The sequence below is a fragment of the Ranitomeya variabilis genome, chromosome 8 (genome assembly GCF_051348905.1).
Source record: "Ranitomeya variabilis isolate aRanVar5 chromosome 8, aRanVar5.hap1, whole genome shotgun sequence".
Taxonomy (NCBI): Eukaryota; Metazoa; Chordata; class Amphibia; order Anura; family Dendrobatidae; genus Ranitomeya; species Ranitomeya variabilis.
Window position 1 is genome coordinate 185,230,988 of NC_135239.1, and position 15,166 is coordinate 185,246,153.

Sequence of the window (15,166 nt, forward strand, 5' to 3'; positions counted from 1 at the left end):
CGCTGCTGATTATCGAGAGCTCTATTTATTTTAACCTAACCACCGGCTATGTCCTTGGCTGGTGCCAGGGGGTTTCCCGTGGGTACAACCGGAGTCACCTCCTGACCACACATTCCCGGTTCCTCCAGGCTTTTTATACTTGCGTCTCTGCATGGGACCCTGGAGCTTGACTGTCCCAAACTTACAGGGACTATTTCCATCTCGGGGATTGGTGGGATCTCCACGACCTCTCCTGCCATCAACTGTAGGGGAATCTATTGAGGTTACACTCTGTCCCTAGGTTGGCGACCCCTATGGCAGGTATCCCTGACTTGAGATCTTCGGGTTCTGCGCCCTGAACAACATTTGCCTTGGGAAGGTTAACCCTGGTCTCCAACAGGGTCCAGAACATGAGCAAATCTCTTCCCTACACAGTCCCATATGGAAGGCCACCACATGTTTGATGTCTCCACACAGTGTGGAAAAAGTAACCATCGCAGTTGGGTACTCCCGGAGTTCCCCATGTATGCCCATCACTTCCATTTTCTGTCCTTTGGGGTTGTCCCCAGCAACAAGGGACCCATGAACCAAAGTCACTACTCTCCCCAAGTCCTAGAGCGCCTCCGTTTGGTACCAGTTGATGAGCACCTGGCACAATTGGGGTTCGCTGCTGGCAGTGCCTGTTGTGGCGGTACAGTCTGGCTGGGCATACATAGAGATATGGCGAGTATACCCTCAGTCCATGGGTTCAGATGCCAGGGGGCAGTTGGCAGCCACATGTCCAGGCCCTTGACACTGCCAACACTTAAGAGCTGCGGCACGACTATACCTTGGGGCCGCTCTAGGAGAAACAGGACTTTTGTCACCCCCACTTCGGGTTACCCCCTTATTACTGGCTCGGTCCTGGTTAGCTCCAACAGAGGTTTGTGGACTTTTCCCAGGCTCCTTTGCTGGCGAGGCCCGACATGACAGCCGAAGTAGAGCAGTGTCCCTTACAAAGTCCTGTGTGGCTGTATACCTCTCAACCAGTCCAACCACCAATACCAAACTGACACACCCAACCATCTAATGCAGGGGTTATTACAAGGAACCTGAGGCCGTAGGCCACATGGAAAACCCAGGTGGGAAGGAAGCGGAATGCCCCACTACCATCCTGTAGTCCGTTTAAAAAATAAACGCCCTGAGCAGGTTTTCTTAAACCTGCCCTGGACAAATAGGTTGCCCAAGACCAACACTTACGGTACTTTTATTTTGCACTGCAATTACAGCTATTCCTGTGACTGCAATGCACTCCCACGGCCTTAATTTGCCTCTGTGCACATCCTGGAGGGGGGGACGCACAGTGACCCTCACATATGACACCGGTCACTGCCTCACACTATCTATCTATCTATCTATCTATCTATCTATCTATCTATCTATCTATCTTTATCTATCTATATATCTATTATCTATCATATCTATCTATTATCTGTCTGTTATCTATGTATATTATCTATATTATCTATCTACTATCTATCTATCCATCCATTGTAGTGTTGTGCTTGTACCCTGCTCTGCTACATACAGTGAGGTGTGAATATTAAGGCTCTGCAGTAATCCATGTACGCTCTGTTTATCCTTCCCTCCGCTCGTTTGCTGTACTTCCCATGTGATTAATGGCCACACCGGCGTGCCTCGTGCCCTCAGTAACTATACAGCGACGGTGCCTCCCGGGAGGGCTCCTTACTCTTAATGGTGGTCATTTGTACGCCCTGATAATACTTTTCAATGCTCTCCCTAGTGGGAGGTCCGCTCGCCCCAGGAGAAGGGTTAATTTTTATAAATGTCATGGATCAATACGTGGCCTCACTCTGCCCAGGAAGCGTCCTGTTATACATATGTTCCACATCGTGCGGCCTTTTAATGTTCTTAACTAGTTGAGCCTCAGACTGATGTCTCGTTCGTCCTTATTCTGCCATTCCGCATTTTGTGCAGCTTTTTTGCTGCATATATTTGGATCGGTCATTTGCTTTTTGTTTAGTACAATTTAAGAGCTAGTATAAAGTTTCTTGTTGTGTTATACTGGACCATTTGACACTGTAAACCCTGTAATTTTAACGTACAGGAGCTTCTCACAAAATTAGAATATCATCAAAAAGTTAATTTATTTCAGTTCTTCAATACAAAAAGTGAATGTCATATATTCTATAGAATCATTACACACAGAGTGATCTATTTCACTTGTTTATTTCTGTTAATGTTGATGATTATGGTTTACAGCCAGTGAAAACCCAAATGTCATTATCTCAGTAAATTAGAATAATTAACAAATAAAAATATGCAAAGGCTCCTAAGTGTTTAAAAAGGTCCCTTAGTCTGTTTCAGTAGCTCCACAATCATGGGGAAGACTGCTGACTTGACAGATGTCCAGAAGGCAGTCACTGACACACTCCACAAGGAGGGTAAGCCACAAAAGGTCATTGCTAAAGAAGCCGGCTGTTCACAGAGTGCTGTATCCAAACATATTAATGGAAAGTTGAGTTTAAGGAAAAAGTGTGGTAGAAAAAGGTGCACAAGCAACCGGGATAACCGCAGCCTTAAGAGGATTGTTAAGAAAAGGACATTCAAAAATTTGGGCTAGATTCACAAGGAGTGGACTGCTGCTGGAGTCATTGCTTCAAGAGCCACCACACACAGACGTATCCAGGACATGGGCTACAAGTGTCACATTCCTTGTGTCAGCCACTCATGACCAATAGACAACGCCAGAAGCGTCTTTCCTGGGCCAAGGAGAAAAAGAACTGGACTGTTGTCAGTGGTCTAAGGTGTTGTTTTCAGATGAAAGTAAATTTTGCATTTAATTTGGAAATCAAGGTCCCAGAGTCTGGAGGAAGAGTGGAGAGGCCGCAATCCAAGCTGCTGGAGGTCTAGTGTGAAGTTTCCGCAATCCGTGATGGTTTGGGGAGCCATGTCATCTGCTGGTGTAGGTCCACTGTGTTTTATCAAGACCAAAGTCAGCGCAGCCGTCTACCAGGAAATTTTAGAGCACTCCATGCTTCCCACTGCCGACAAGCTTTTTGGAGATGGAAATTTCATTCTCCAGCAGGACTTGGCACCTGTCCACACTGCCAAAAGTACCAATACCTGGTTTACAAACAACAGTATCACTGGGCTTGATTGGCAGTAAAGTCGCCTGACCTTAACCCCATAGAGAATCTATGGGGTATTGTCAGTAGGAAGATGAGAGACACCAGACCCAACAATGAAGACAAGCTGAAGGCTCCTATCAAAGCAACCTGGGCTTCCATAACACCTCAGCAGTGCCACAGGCTGATCGCCTCCATGCCACGCCGCATTGATGCAGTAATTGATGCAAAATGAGCCCCGACCAATTATAAAATATAATAATTATATAATTTGCAGTTCTAGAAAAAAAATGTTCAAATAATACAAGAACACAGGATTCGGGATCAGCATCTATTAGGCAGGGTGCAGAATAATTTAAAAGCAATTTGTTGTTGGAAAATTACCCATACCTTAATCATGTTTTTATGTATTTTTTTCTATTTTCAATATCACTATCTTTGTTAAAAAAAAAAAAAATCTTGCATATTACCAATGACCCCCAAAGCCTCATATTAGACTGATATTTCCTGTTCTATACAGAAAACTTTTCAGCAGTCTCATTATCCTTACAGATTCGAATACAATGACCTCTATTAGTCTTTTCAGCTTGTTTGTTTCCCATTTCTGACCATAGTTTGGGTTTAGTCTGTCCTACTGGATGACGATTCTGCTACGTTCCCTGGCTATTGATGTGGCCTCTTGACCATCCCCTGCCAGAACGCTACACCGATCAGCAGCCACTCTGTGAACCCAACCGTGTGTAATTCCAGATCCCTGTACAGGGTTAAAGTGGTTGTCTACTACTACGACAACCCCTTCTCTATTTGAATGTTTGGCGCTGATAAAATGAAATCACCTCTACTCCCCTCCAGTCCCAGCGCCGTTCCAGCGGTGTCGGCGCTCGCATTTTCGGGGCTTACATGAGGTTGTTATGTCACGTGAGCCCGGCGCTCAAACAGCACTGACGTCACTGTCCCCACCTTTAGGCAAATCGAACATCAAGAGGAAATCAGAGTATAGCCACAGCCCTGGCTTCATGTTAGTGTTCAATACTTCTTAAGGGGGGGACAGTAAAGCCAGTGCTGATTGGGCACAGGGCTGACGGGTCATAACAGCCTCATGAGAGCCCTGGGAACGTGAGTGCCAACAGTGGCACGGTGTCATGACTCTGGATGGGATTATCCAGCCTCCGTCCTGGCCAGGGCAGTCATAACTAGGATTGCCTCTCTCTGGTTTAATGCTGCTGGTTCCTGGGTCAGGTGTCGGTGATACGTCCGTGTATTCGGCTTGTAGTTGCTGACCCAGTTTACTCTCTGTAGTCGCTGTGCCTCAGTGTGTGTATGCTTTGCTGTGTATGACCCGGTTCTGTCCCCTGACTCCTGCCTCTGCTTGGTACTGTTCTGTCCTTCCTGGTTCTCTGACCTCTTGGCTTGTCTCTGTTTATTCTTTGGTTTTGTCCCTGGTACCTTGCTCTCATCTGGCTTTGATCCTCGGCTCCCCACTGACTACGTCGTTGTTTTCTGTCCTGTGCTCCACGTTCTCAGCCATCTCCCGGTCCTCTTGCGCGGTAGATCCGCCCCTCTGCGGTCACGTGACTGTCTTGTCTCAGGTCCTGTGCTTACTGCGTGCCTTAGTGTCTGCTCCTGTGCGCACCACGTGCCTTAGTGTCTGCTCCTGTGCTTACTGCGTGCCTTAGTGTCTGCTCCTGTGTGCACCACGTGCCTTAGTGTCTGCTCCTGTGCGCACCACGTGCCTTAGTGTCTGCTCCTGTGCGCACCATGTGCCCTGCTCCTTACACTTCCGTCCCTCGGTCCCGGATCCCCTTTTTGAGCCATCTAGGCTTTCCTCAGTGACACTGTCAGTGTCACTGCACACGGGAGGTGAGTAGTAGTGATTTTATTTTATCGGTGCCAAACATTCAGATCGAGAAGTGGCTGTCGTAGTAGTGGACAACTCCTTGTACAGGGATGTGTTATTACACACGGTTGGGTCCACAGACTTGCTGCTGACCGGTGTAGCGTGCTGGCATGTGGTTTCCTGTAAAGAACAGGAAGTTTGAGCCTAATGTTAGATTAGACTAGAAAATAAGTGTCCAATATAGACCTTTTAAAAAACAGTGGTAATTATTATTTATAAAAGTTGAGTAAAAAGAGTTACAGGGCTCTGGTGGATCAGCCATGTTGGTAGTCCGTGGCCACCGGCCAAGCATCCTGCAAGCCTCCTCCTGACTGCCAACATCCCTAGCTCCTTTTCTGATTTGTAGGTCCAGAGCAATATCCTCATTGCAGCATGATGCATGTATGACGAACCTACTAAACATAGAAGTGTTACCTATCATGTCTGTAATGATAATGAGACTGCTGAAAAGTCTTCTGTGCAGAACAGGAAAAATGAGGATCCTGTGAGGATTCGCTTATCTCTAGTACCAAGCAATCCGAGCCGCTATGAAGCATATACCCCGCTGAGTTTTGATTTTTAAGACTAAATGTGCGATCAATGCAAAAAAAAAGTTGCGTTAATCTCTTAAAACCCTTGACAGCTTCTGATAAAACGCAAGCCATCTTGGAATATAATTATTTTTGTCTGAGATATCAAAAAGACTGAATGATCCCAAGCGGGCAGAGGTCGCGCTGGAGGTCGCGCTGACGACTGTCATCTAGGAGTAAATGCAGAAAAGACTCCACGCGGGGAAACGTTTGGACATTTCACGGAAAGCGACATTTCTAACACTAAACGTGTTTCATTTATTGGAAGAAGAAAAGTGGAGAAAAGCACCCGAGCGTGAACTTGCTAGAGAGTGAGGCTCAGACTGCGGTTGGAGGCCTATCGGAGGTGTCAGAAGAAAAGTAGAAGAAAACAACTTGTGATGTTCGTGATGAAATTAAGTGACGCCCTCTCCTTGTAGCCTTCCGAAACGATATCTTACAGAATATCAAATATAACCGTTCCCCTAATATAATAGCATTAGTAGTGTTATTTCACTGCGACCGCAGCAGCGCTCCACTGATGAACCATGTTCAGAGATGTTGCATCTGAAAGGGTCCACCACCTTTGGGGGCAATTCTTCTCTATATGCATGTAGTTAGAGCTAATAATAATTTTTGTAATTTGGTTGCATTACAAATATAGCATGTTTTTTTTTTTTCATTTATAGTTTTTTTTTTGCCTGTGCATTCAACTTTAATGTTGTCTATGGTCATAATAACTCAACTGAGAGGAGGTAAAAAAAAAATGCTGTCAAATCGCCACGATATGCGCAGTGCAACGTCATCCTAATTGCTCAAGAATCTAATTTGTATATGAATCAGAATCACAGGAGATTTATCACTATTAAAAGGGACACATTTTTTTTCTTACTTAGGTGTATGTATTTTTGGCCCCACCATAACTCAGCCCCCTCCCCCACCCTCATGGGATAGATCTCTGTTTGAATGAGGTTATGTGTTGGGTGCAGACTACTCCTGTATCAGTTGTCTTTAACAGTGATGTGGATAGCTGAGTGCAGTTCTTGGCTATCGCCATCAGTCCCATAGACCATGAATAGTCACGTAGACCATGAATCGTCCTATAGGCAATGAATAGTCCTGTAGACCATGAGTAGTCCCATAGACAATGAATAGTCCCATAGACCATTAATATTACCATAGACAATGAATAGTCCCCTTGCCAATGAGCAGTGTTGTGTATGGTGAACCCTGGTGCACGAGCAGTCCCAAAGATTCCTCTGTTACCTAAAGGATTATTTCCCAAAAATGTTTAGGTTAGGGGATGACTTTTTTTGATCTTTAGAGGTCCAACCACTGGATAGGAGACAACTTGATTTTTTTTAACGAATAATCTTTTAAGAGGATGCCATTGTTGTATTAGGGCCCTGCTTCAATTTTTGCAGTGGGCCTGGGAGCGACTCTCCCTATGGGCCCTTTTTACAGAATGCTCCTTTGTTGGGTGAACTGATATTTAAGCAGGCTTTAGGCTATGTGCACACGCTGCGGATTTTGCTGCGGATTCGCAGCTGCTTTCCATGAGTTTACAGTACCATGTAAACCTATAGAAAACAAAATCTGCAGTGCACATGCTGCGGAAAAAAACGCGCGGGAACGTAGCGTTGTTTATTCCGCAGCATGTCAATTCTTTGTGTGGATTCCGCAGCGGTTTACACCGGCTCCATAATAGGAATCCACAGATGGAATCCGAACAAAAACCATTGTAATCCGCAGTGCGGTGTACCTGCGGATTTACAAAAACAGGTGCGGAAAAATCCGCAGAGATCCAACCTACGTGTGCACATACCCTTGAAAATAATCATTCTCGACAGCACATAGTCCTGTGTAAACAGCATATGTGCTGCCGAGAACATTGTGTCTCCACTGTGACTCCAGCTCCACCAAAATGGTCTTCGACTCCATGACTCTGACTTCACAGCCCTGCATATAAGTCAACGTCCCATCTGTAGACGGCTGTTTCGGGATTCTGTGAAGTAGGAAACTGTTTAGCTATTGCATAATTGGCCTTTGATGTTGGTCTGGGGGGCTCTGCTTCTCTTGGGGTGCCCACCAGCCGACAGATCCCTGCAGATCGGCTCCGCTTTCATTTGGAGCACAGAGTCAGAGCAGAGAGACATAGCTGTATGATGACTTTTGGGGCGACTACCCAATAGGTGGCACCAGAGAGACCGTTCTCTTTCACCTAGAGCATAGCTAATCTGCATATATTTTTCCCAGGAAGCATTGTCTTGTCTAAGTCTCCACAATAAGAGAAGGAACCCCAGATCCAGAGCCAATTACATGGTATCAGTGAGAAAACTCGCTTCTCGAGGAGATCAAGCCTTCAGGTCCCACTCCAGAGTCCAACATGACATCCTATTTGATATTACCATCTTATGTTCACATCTTGTGAGTGACTAGAGGTAGGGAATAAATGGTTATACGAGAGGACTGATCCATTATGGAGGACTTGTGGCACACAGCCTGCCTTGTACGTAGTCTCCTGATCTAAGCACCTACTTGTGTATCGGAGGAGACACGGACCCAGATCTTTGATTTTCTGAGGAATTAAATATGAATCTTTCAGGAAATATTGAGAATGTATCTCCGTATCATCTGATAAATGTTGCGGGTTTTTGGTTTTCATTGGGGGTTCTCATAGGATTGTTTTATGCTGACACATCTTCTATAACTTTGAAGAATGAAGAGTCTTTGATCCAACCTTTGATCCCACGTGTACCTCTTTATTCTGTAGTACCCTAGTTCCCCAGACCTATAGACTATGGTAGGATGTCATTGCTTTTTTCTGGAAAATCATGGTTGAAAGCTATTTTCCAGCTCTAGCTTTTACCACCTATGGATAAGTTGGGTTACTCTCTGGTTCTATAAGATTGTCTTGTTGGGACTAAGGTTGAGATCAGTTCTCTGTTGTGTTATTTGCCCATGTGGATGCACAGCTAATTTGACAGCAAAGGGTGAAATTTTAGGTAAAAATACCTGGCATGGTAGACCTAGTGCAGTTTTTTGGACTGCTATGTTAAGCATTTTTAGCCTGGAATCTGCACCAAAAATCTGCCACATCTGGACATTATAAAGCTGGGTTTACAATCTCAACCGTTTAAGGAGTTCAAAACTGTAATAAAATGGTCCCTGTTACTTACTGTAATTCAAATGGTAGCCCGTCCTAGTCACGTGTCAGTATGAAGAAACACAGCTCCCGAGACCTGTGTCTCAACTGACAGAGGAGCTGTATCGTAAGCACATGTACCTCAGTGAGCTGAAGAGAAGAGTTGTGATAGGACTGAAATAAATCTTCTCATTAGCTGACTGTGCACAAAGGATTTTTTTCTCCAGCCTCAGTCCTCCTTGCGTAGTCAGTCAGCCGAAAACATTTCATCTCCGGTATCAACCTTTCTTCGGCAGCTCACCGGTACTTGTGCTTACGAAACAGTTCTTCAGTCAGTTGAGACACAGATCTCTGGAGCTTTTTTTTCATCCTACAACAGCCTATTCTCTTACATATCTAAGATGGGTTGACATGTGAATTACATGACAGGCAATTTTATTACAATCTTGGAGAACCCCTTTAAACAAATGCTGATTGATTACATGGCCGGTCACATTTCTAAGCACACAGAATGATCAGTAATATGACCATTCTGTGCACATAGAATATCACTGCTGTCCACAGGACATGCCTTGTTGTTTGCTGCTAATAATGATATTTTTTAAGCCTGCTTAAAAATTATTACACCCAACTTCCAAATATATTGTTTATTCGAAAGCTGTATGTTCAGTCGGGGTGATTATCAGAGAAGTGGCTTTTTACAAACACTTATTTATCGGCCCATATAATTGGGCCTTAAGGGTTGGCATTAAAAAGGAAAAAAATAACTATCTTGATGCTTACCTTTTATACCATTTCCTTTTGTTTGATTCCACCTTTAACGATCTGTCGTCTTTGGGATTCCACTTTGGTGCAATTATTACATAAAGTAATTGCCAACTATTGGTGGTGCTTGTTTAAAAGGTCTTTGTGGCACCCAAAATATTCCCCTTTACCATTCCATCCCCCCTCCATGCTTCTTACGTAGTTTTATTTTTATATCTAGTGTTTTATTCTGGGGGACTGATTTCAATGATAAAATCTTCTATTTAGTGCTTATATAGTAGCCATTTCTGACAGCATTTGGAGAAGCTGTCCGCCACTCGGACTTGACGTTACCGGGAATTGATTGCATTTTCTGGCCATCTCTATTGTGTACAGGGTAAAGGCGCCCTTTAATAAAGCCAATCTGTGCTATACGTCCTGTGTGACTGGAATAATGAACACGCGGATGATTGATTTTTTTTCTCCAGAATTGTCTATCGAAAAATCCTAACATGTCCTATTGGTTCACAGGGCCGAACTATGCAAGTAGCAAGCGACCGCCACTTGCTGTCGACGGGTCAAGTCTCCAGTCCAAGAGCGCAGCGCCGTCCAAGCAGACCGTCCTATCTTGGCAAGCTGCGATCGATGCTGCCCGACAGGCCAAGGCTGCCCAGAATATGAGCACCACTGAGCCCCTGCCGGTTGGATCCCTGTCCCAGAAAAAACGGCAGCAGTATGCGAAGAGCAAGAAACAAGGTGGAAGCTCAACCAACAACAGACCAGCCCGTGCCCTTTTCTGCTTGTCTCTCAATAACCCAATCCGGAGAGCCTGCATCAGTATCGTAGAATGGAAGTATCCTTCATGTGCTTGTTGTAAAGGTTCTTGGTGACATTTTTCCTTTAAAAGGGTTGTCCGACTGTAAAATGTATTCTTTTTCTTAGCCATGGATTGATTAAAAATAATAAATGGAGATATCTTCACCTTCGAGCTTTCCCCAAGGATCCATCGCAGGATACTCCGAAGGTCCACGCTAGCTCCGGAAGTGGTGTCTGCCCAGTTGGGAAGTCCCAGCAGTGCTGCAGTGGTCAGGTGAGTAGAAGAGCGCATCATCACATGTTTATCCAGTGACACGCTCTTCTAGTTACCTGACCGCTGCAGCCAATCACAGGCTGCAGTGGTGCTGGAGCTTTCACCACTGCAGTGGAGCTGGCGCTAGATCTAATAGTGTTAGACAACCCGTTTAAGGAAATTATTGGGTTGTTCATTTTTGGGAAAATTTTTGATTTTGCTTAATTGCTTGTATTTGAGGATCAAAACGATGTGCGCTGTGTGGGTCGGACACTGGTGACCTATCACATGGATAGGTCATCAATATCATAGAATTAGAGTTGGTCCGAATCGATTCGTAGGACCTGATGTAGCAGCCAGGATGGGTGCGCTGAGACCTCCTCCTACCTCCCGAAATCCACGGCTCTTCCTTTGATTAGCCGGTCTGGCGCAACGTCACTATTGCTGCAACACATCGAGCCAGTCCGGCTAATCAGAAGAAAGGAGGAGGTGGTTCTCCGGGCTTCGATCCAACGACATGGACGCCCAACCGGGTCTTGAAAACCAATCGGTACCAACTCTAGTCAGTACTGTTCTATCCCTTTACCTTATTAGAATGTGAAAATAAGTTTTCCGAACCGGACCCCCTGCTTTAGCCGTGTTGTAACCTTAACCTTTCTCTTCAGACCATTTGACATATTTATACTAGTGGCGATTTTTGCCAATTGTGTGGCCTTAGCTGTTTACATCCCATTTCCCGATGACGATTCCAACTCCACCAACCACAACCTGGTAAGAGCTTCCGGTGTTTTTCTTCTTTTTTTTTTCCGTCTATTTTGTATATTACTAAATGTCAATGGAAGATTGCGTCATGGAGGAAGCTGGATTTCTTTATTTATTTAGATGGTGGTTGAAAATATTGCAGATTTCCTGGCAAAAATGGCACGAATCGCCTCCTGTCCATGTGCAGCTTGTTTGATGAGCGAGCCGGGCGGATGGGCACTTGTGAATTAGATTTGTGGAGGATGTTACGAGGGCTGATGAACAGTCAGGCTCTGCGATGTCTCAAGCGAAGGTCCGTATGACGAAGAGCCGGATGTAAGCAGTATATGGAGGGCGCTGTGCGTACGATGATTAGATTATCGCTGTCGTGTGGCTCCTCGTCTGGGCTTCGTATGTTGACGCACTCAATAGTATCAATGCTGATCGTGAAAAAAAGTGGTATTTCCAAATATGTTCAGCTGGTCATATACTGAACCCTGCTCCCACACATGCAAGATCAGGCATCAGCTTATCTTCCCTGAAATCCAACAGCCTGATCCTTTTTTTTTCATGGCCTATAGAAAATGTTGGGACTCCCCCATACAAATTAACCAGAATCCAGACTTCTGTATATAACGGTTTGAGTACGGACCAAGATCCACGGACCGTCCCGAATTCGACAGGAGACCCTCGGCCAGTCCGTATATCATGGCCTGTACTCGAAATGTGCTATACATACATAGATGGACAGCTAGACCTGCAGAAGTTGTAAGGGTTGGCCATCATTTTTGCAGCTTTTGGCATTTAACCCTAACCCTAACCTTCTAATTCATCAAAATCAATACCAACAGTTTCTAGCGAGCTTTCAGACTGGTGTGCAAAATGACAGCCTGAATGAATCGGGGGCCCAGAAACGAGCCCAAGTTCTGGCACAAATTGCTCCAAAAAATATCTCGCAGCAAATCTACTATGGAATTTAGACTTTTTTTTATAGAAGGTTTTGAGAAGGCTTTAATGCAACTGAATGGAGGCGTGAAATGCCCAAAACTCATAATGACATGCCAAGAAACGGTGTAAGGAGGAGCAAAGTGACCAGTCTGTCTTGGTAGGAGTCACCACATTTATCACACCGCGTGCTCCCTATGGTGCATTTGGCAACATTTGGTATCCAGATTCAGGGGGCAGAAGCGAAGGATATCGGAAAGGGGCAGATTTATACAGGAAAGGCTTGTTTTGTCTGGGGAGGGGCTAACTCCCCTATATACAGGGGAGAAAATAAGTATTTGATCCTTTTTTTTGAAATTTTCCCACCTACAAAGAATGGAGAGGTCTCTACTTCTTATAGTAGGTACACTTTAACTTTGAGAGACAGAATCTAAGAATAAAAAAAAAACCAGAAAATCAGAAAATCACATTGTATGATTTTAAATAATTAATTTGCATTTTATTGCATGAAATATAAGTATTTGATACAATAGAAAACAGAACTTTTGGTATTTGGTCCAGAAACCTTTGTTTGCAATTACAGAGGTCAGATGTTTCCTGTAGTTCTTGACCAGGTTGGCACACACTGCAGCAGGGATTTTGGCCCACTCCTCCATACAGATCTTCTTCAGATCTTTCAGGTTTCTGGGCTGTCGCTGGGCAACATCGAGTTTCAGCTCCCTCCAAAGGTTTTCCATAGGGTTCAGGTATGGAGCCTGGCTAGGCCGCTCCAGGACCTTGAAATCCTTATTATGGAGTCACTCCTTAGTTGCCCTTGATGTGTGTTTGTGGTCATTGTCATGCAGGAAGACCCAGCCACGACCCATCTTCAGTGCTCTTACTGAGGGAAGGAGGTTGTTGGCCAAAATCTTGCGATACATGACCCCATCCATCCTCCCTTCAATATGATGCAGTGTTCTGTCCCCTTTGCAGAAAAGCACCCCCAAGGTATGATGTTTCTTCCACCATGCTTCACGTTTGGGACGATGTTCTTGTGGTTGTACTCATCCTTCTTCTTCCTCCAAACATAGCGAGTGGAGTTGATACCAAAAAGTGCTATTTTGGTCTCATCTGACCACATGCCTCTTCTGGATTATCCAGATGGCCATTGGCTATCTTCAAACTGGCCTGGACATGTGCTGGCGTGAGCAGGGGGACCTTGCGTGACCTGCAGGATTTTAATCCATGATGGCGCAGTGTGTTCCTAGTAGTAACTTCTCACCAAGCTGCTTGCCTATTGTCTTGTAACCCATGCTAGCCCTGTGCAGGTCTACAATTTTGTCCATGGTGTTCTTAGACAGCTCTTTGGTCTTGGCCATGGTGGACAGGTTGCAGTGTGATTGAGTGTGTGGACAGGTGTCTTTTATACAGATAACGAGTTCAAACAGGAGCAATTAATGCAGGTAATAAGCAGAGTGGGAGGCTTCTTACAGAAAAACTAACAGGTTTATGAGAGGCAGAATTCTTACTGGTTGGTCGGTGATCAAATACTTATTTCATGCAATAAAATGCAATTTAATTATGAAAAAATTATACAATGTGATTTTCTGATTTTTATTCTCAGGTTTTGTCTGTCACAGGTGAAGTGTAGCTACGATACAAATTACAGACCTCTCCATTCTTTGTAGGTGGGAAAACTTGCAAAATTGGCAGCGTATCAAATACTTATTTTCCCCAGTGTAACATTGTGCTTAGTTTATATTGTGTTTGGAGGTGGCTGACTCCCTTTAATCTGATTGTTCCGGTACATGTTCTCCTTTTGTATTGTAATTTTGCAAAAAAACTCACATCTGGGTCAGTCTACTACAGAAGGTGCAGGTCACGTCTTAGCTTTTGATACGTGACATTTGCCTGTTTCAGGCAGCGGGATTATTTCTTCTTTTTTTTATGCACGTGCTCAGCATTTTCCTGTGCGGTCTACTTGTCATAATGAAATGTTGGCTTGTTCGGTCCTGTTATGTAAAGCAATGCACTCGTCGTCCGCCGTATAAGTGGATTCCTGCGGTGGGCTTAAGTCATTGACTTCCCATGATGGAGTGTGTGTAGCCTCCTGCATACAAAGAAACTTTATCATGGGGGCACAGCTCCCTCCGATCCCCCTATAATGGACTCCTACAAGGCACAGTTCGGCTCAGGGGGTCACTTGGCTCGTCGGCCTTTTCAGCACTAGTCCTGATTTCCAAGGGCTGAAGATTCAGTGGGAATCAGAGAGGGCGTATATACCAAGGGGACAGACCCCCCCCTTTGGACCCTCAAGGAAGAGGTGGTCTTTTCACGATCAAAATCATTTCGACTGCTGCGCTCTGCACAAAACATCAACTGAGATGAGAGGATGAGCAGCTAATGAATCATGTGCAGCGCACCGTGCTCTCCGGCTGCGCTCTGTGCTTTCCGGCTGCGCTCTATTCTCTCCGGCTGCGCTCTATTCTCTCCGGCTGCTCTCTGTGTTCTCCGGCTGCTCTCTGTGTTCTCCGGCTGCGCTCCGTGCTCTCCTGCTGCGCTCCGTGCTCTCCTGCTGCGCTCTGTGCTCTCCTGCTGCGCTCTGTGCTCTCCTGCTGCGCTCTGTGCTCTCCCGCTGCGCTCTGTGCTCTCCCGCTGGGCTCCGTGCTCTCCGGCTGCGCTCCGTGCTCTCCGGCTGCGCTCCGTGCTCTCCGGCTGCGCTCTGTGCTCTCCGGCTGCGCTCTGTGCTCTCCAGCTGCGCTCTGTGCTCTCCGGCTGCGCTCTGTGCTCTCCGGCTGCGCTCTGTGCTCTCCGGCTGCGCTCTGTGCTCTCCGGCTGCGCTCTGTGCTCTCCGGCTGCGCTCTGTGCTCTCCGGCTGCGCTCTGTGCTCTCTCGCTGCGCTCCGTGCTCTCCCGCTGTGCTCTGCCTCTGCTCTTACTTGTCGGGAGCAGCCCCAAAGTTAAGAGTGTCCATATTTTAAAAAAATAAAAT

General features: G+C 45.6%; 1 protein-coding gene across 22 annotated transcripts in view; it reads left to right on the forward strand.

Moving 5' to 3' along the window:
- CACNA1D (calcium voltage-gated channel subunit alpha1 D) overlaps positions 1 to 15,166 on the forward strand; it is a 293,921-nt gene that overhangs the window by 17,383 nt on the left and 261,372 nt on the right. For all 22 annotated transcript variants that reach the window (XM_077278290.1, XM_077278291.1, XM_077278292.1 and 19 more), the window contains exons 2-3: positions 9,973 to 10,294; positions 11,176 to 11,281. In XM_077278290.1, coding sequence (XP_077134405.1) covers positions 9,973 to 10,294; positions 11,176 to 11,281 — 428 coding nt within the window. The remainder of the gene's footprint in view (positions 1 to 9,972; positions 10,295 to 11,175; positions 11,282 to 15,166) is intronic.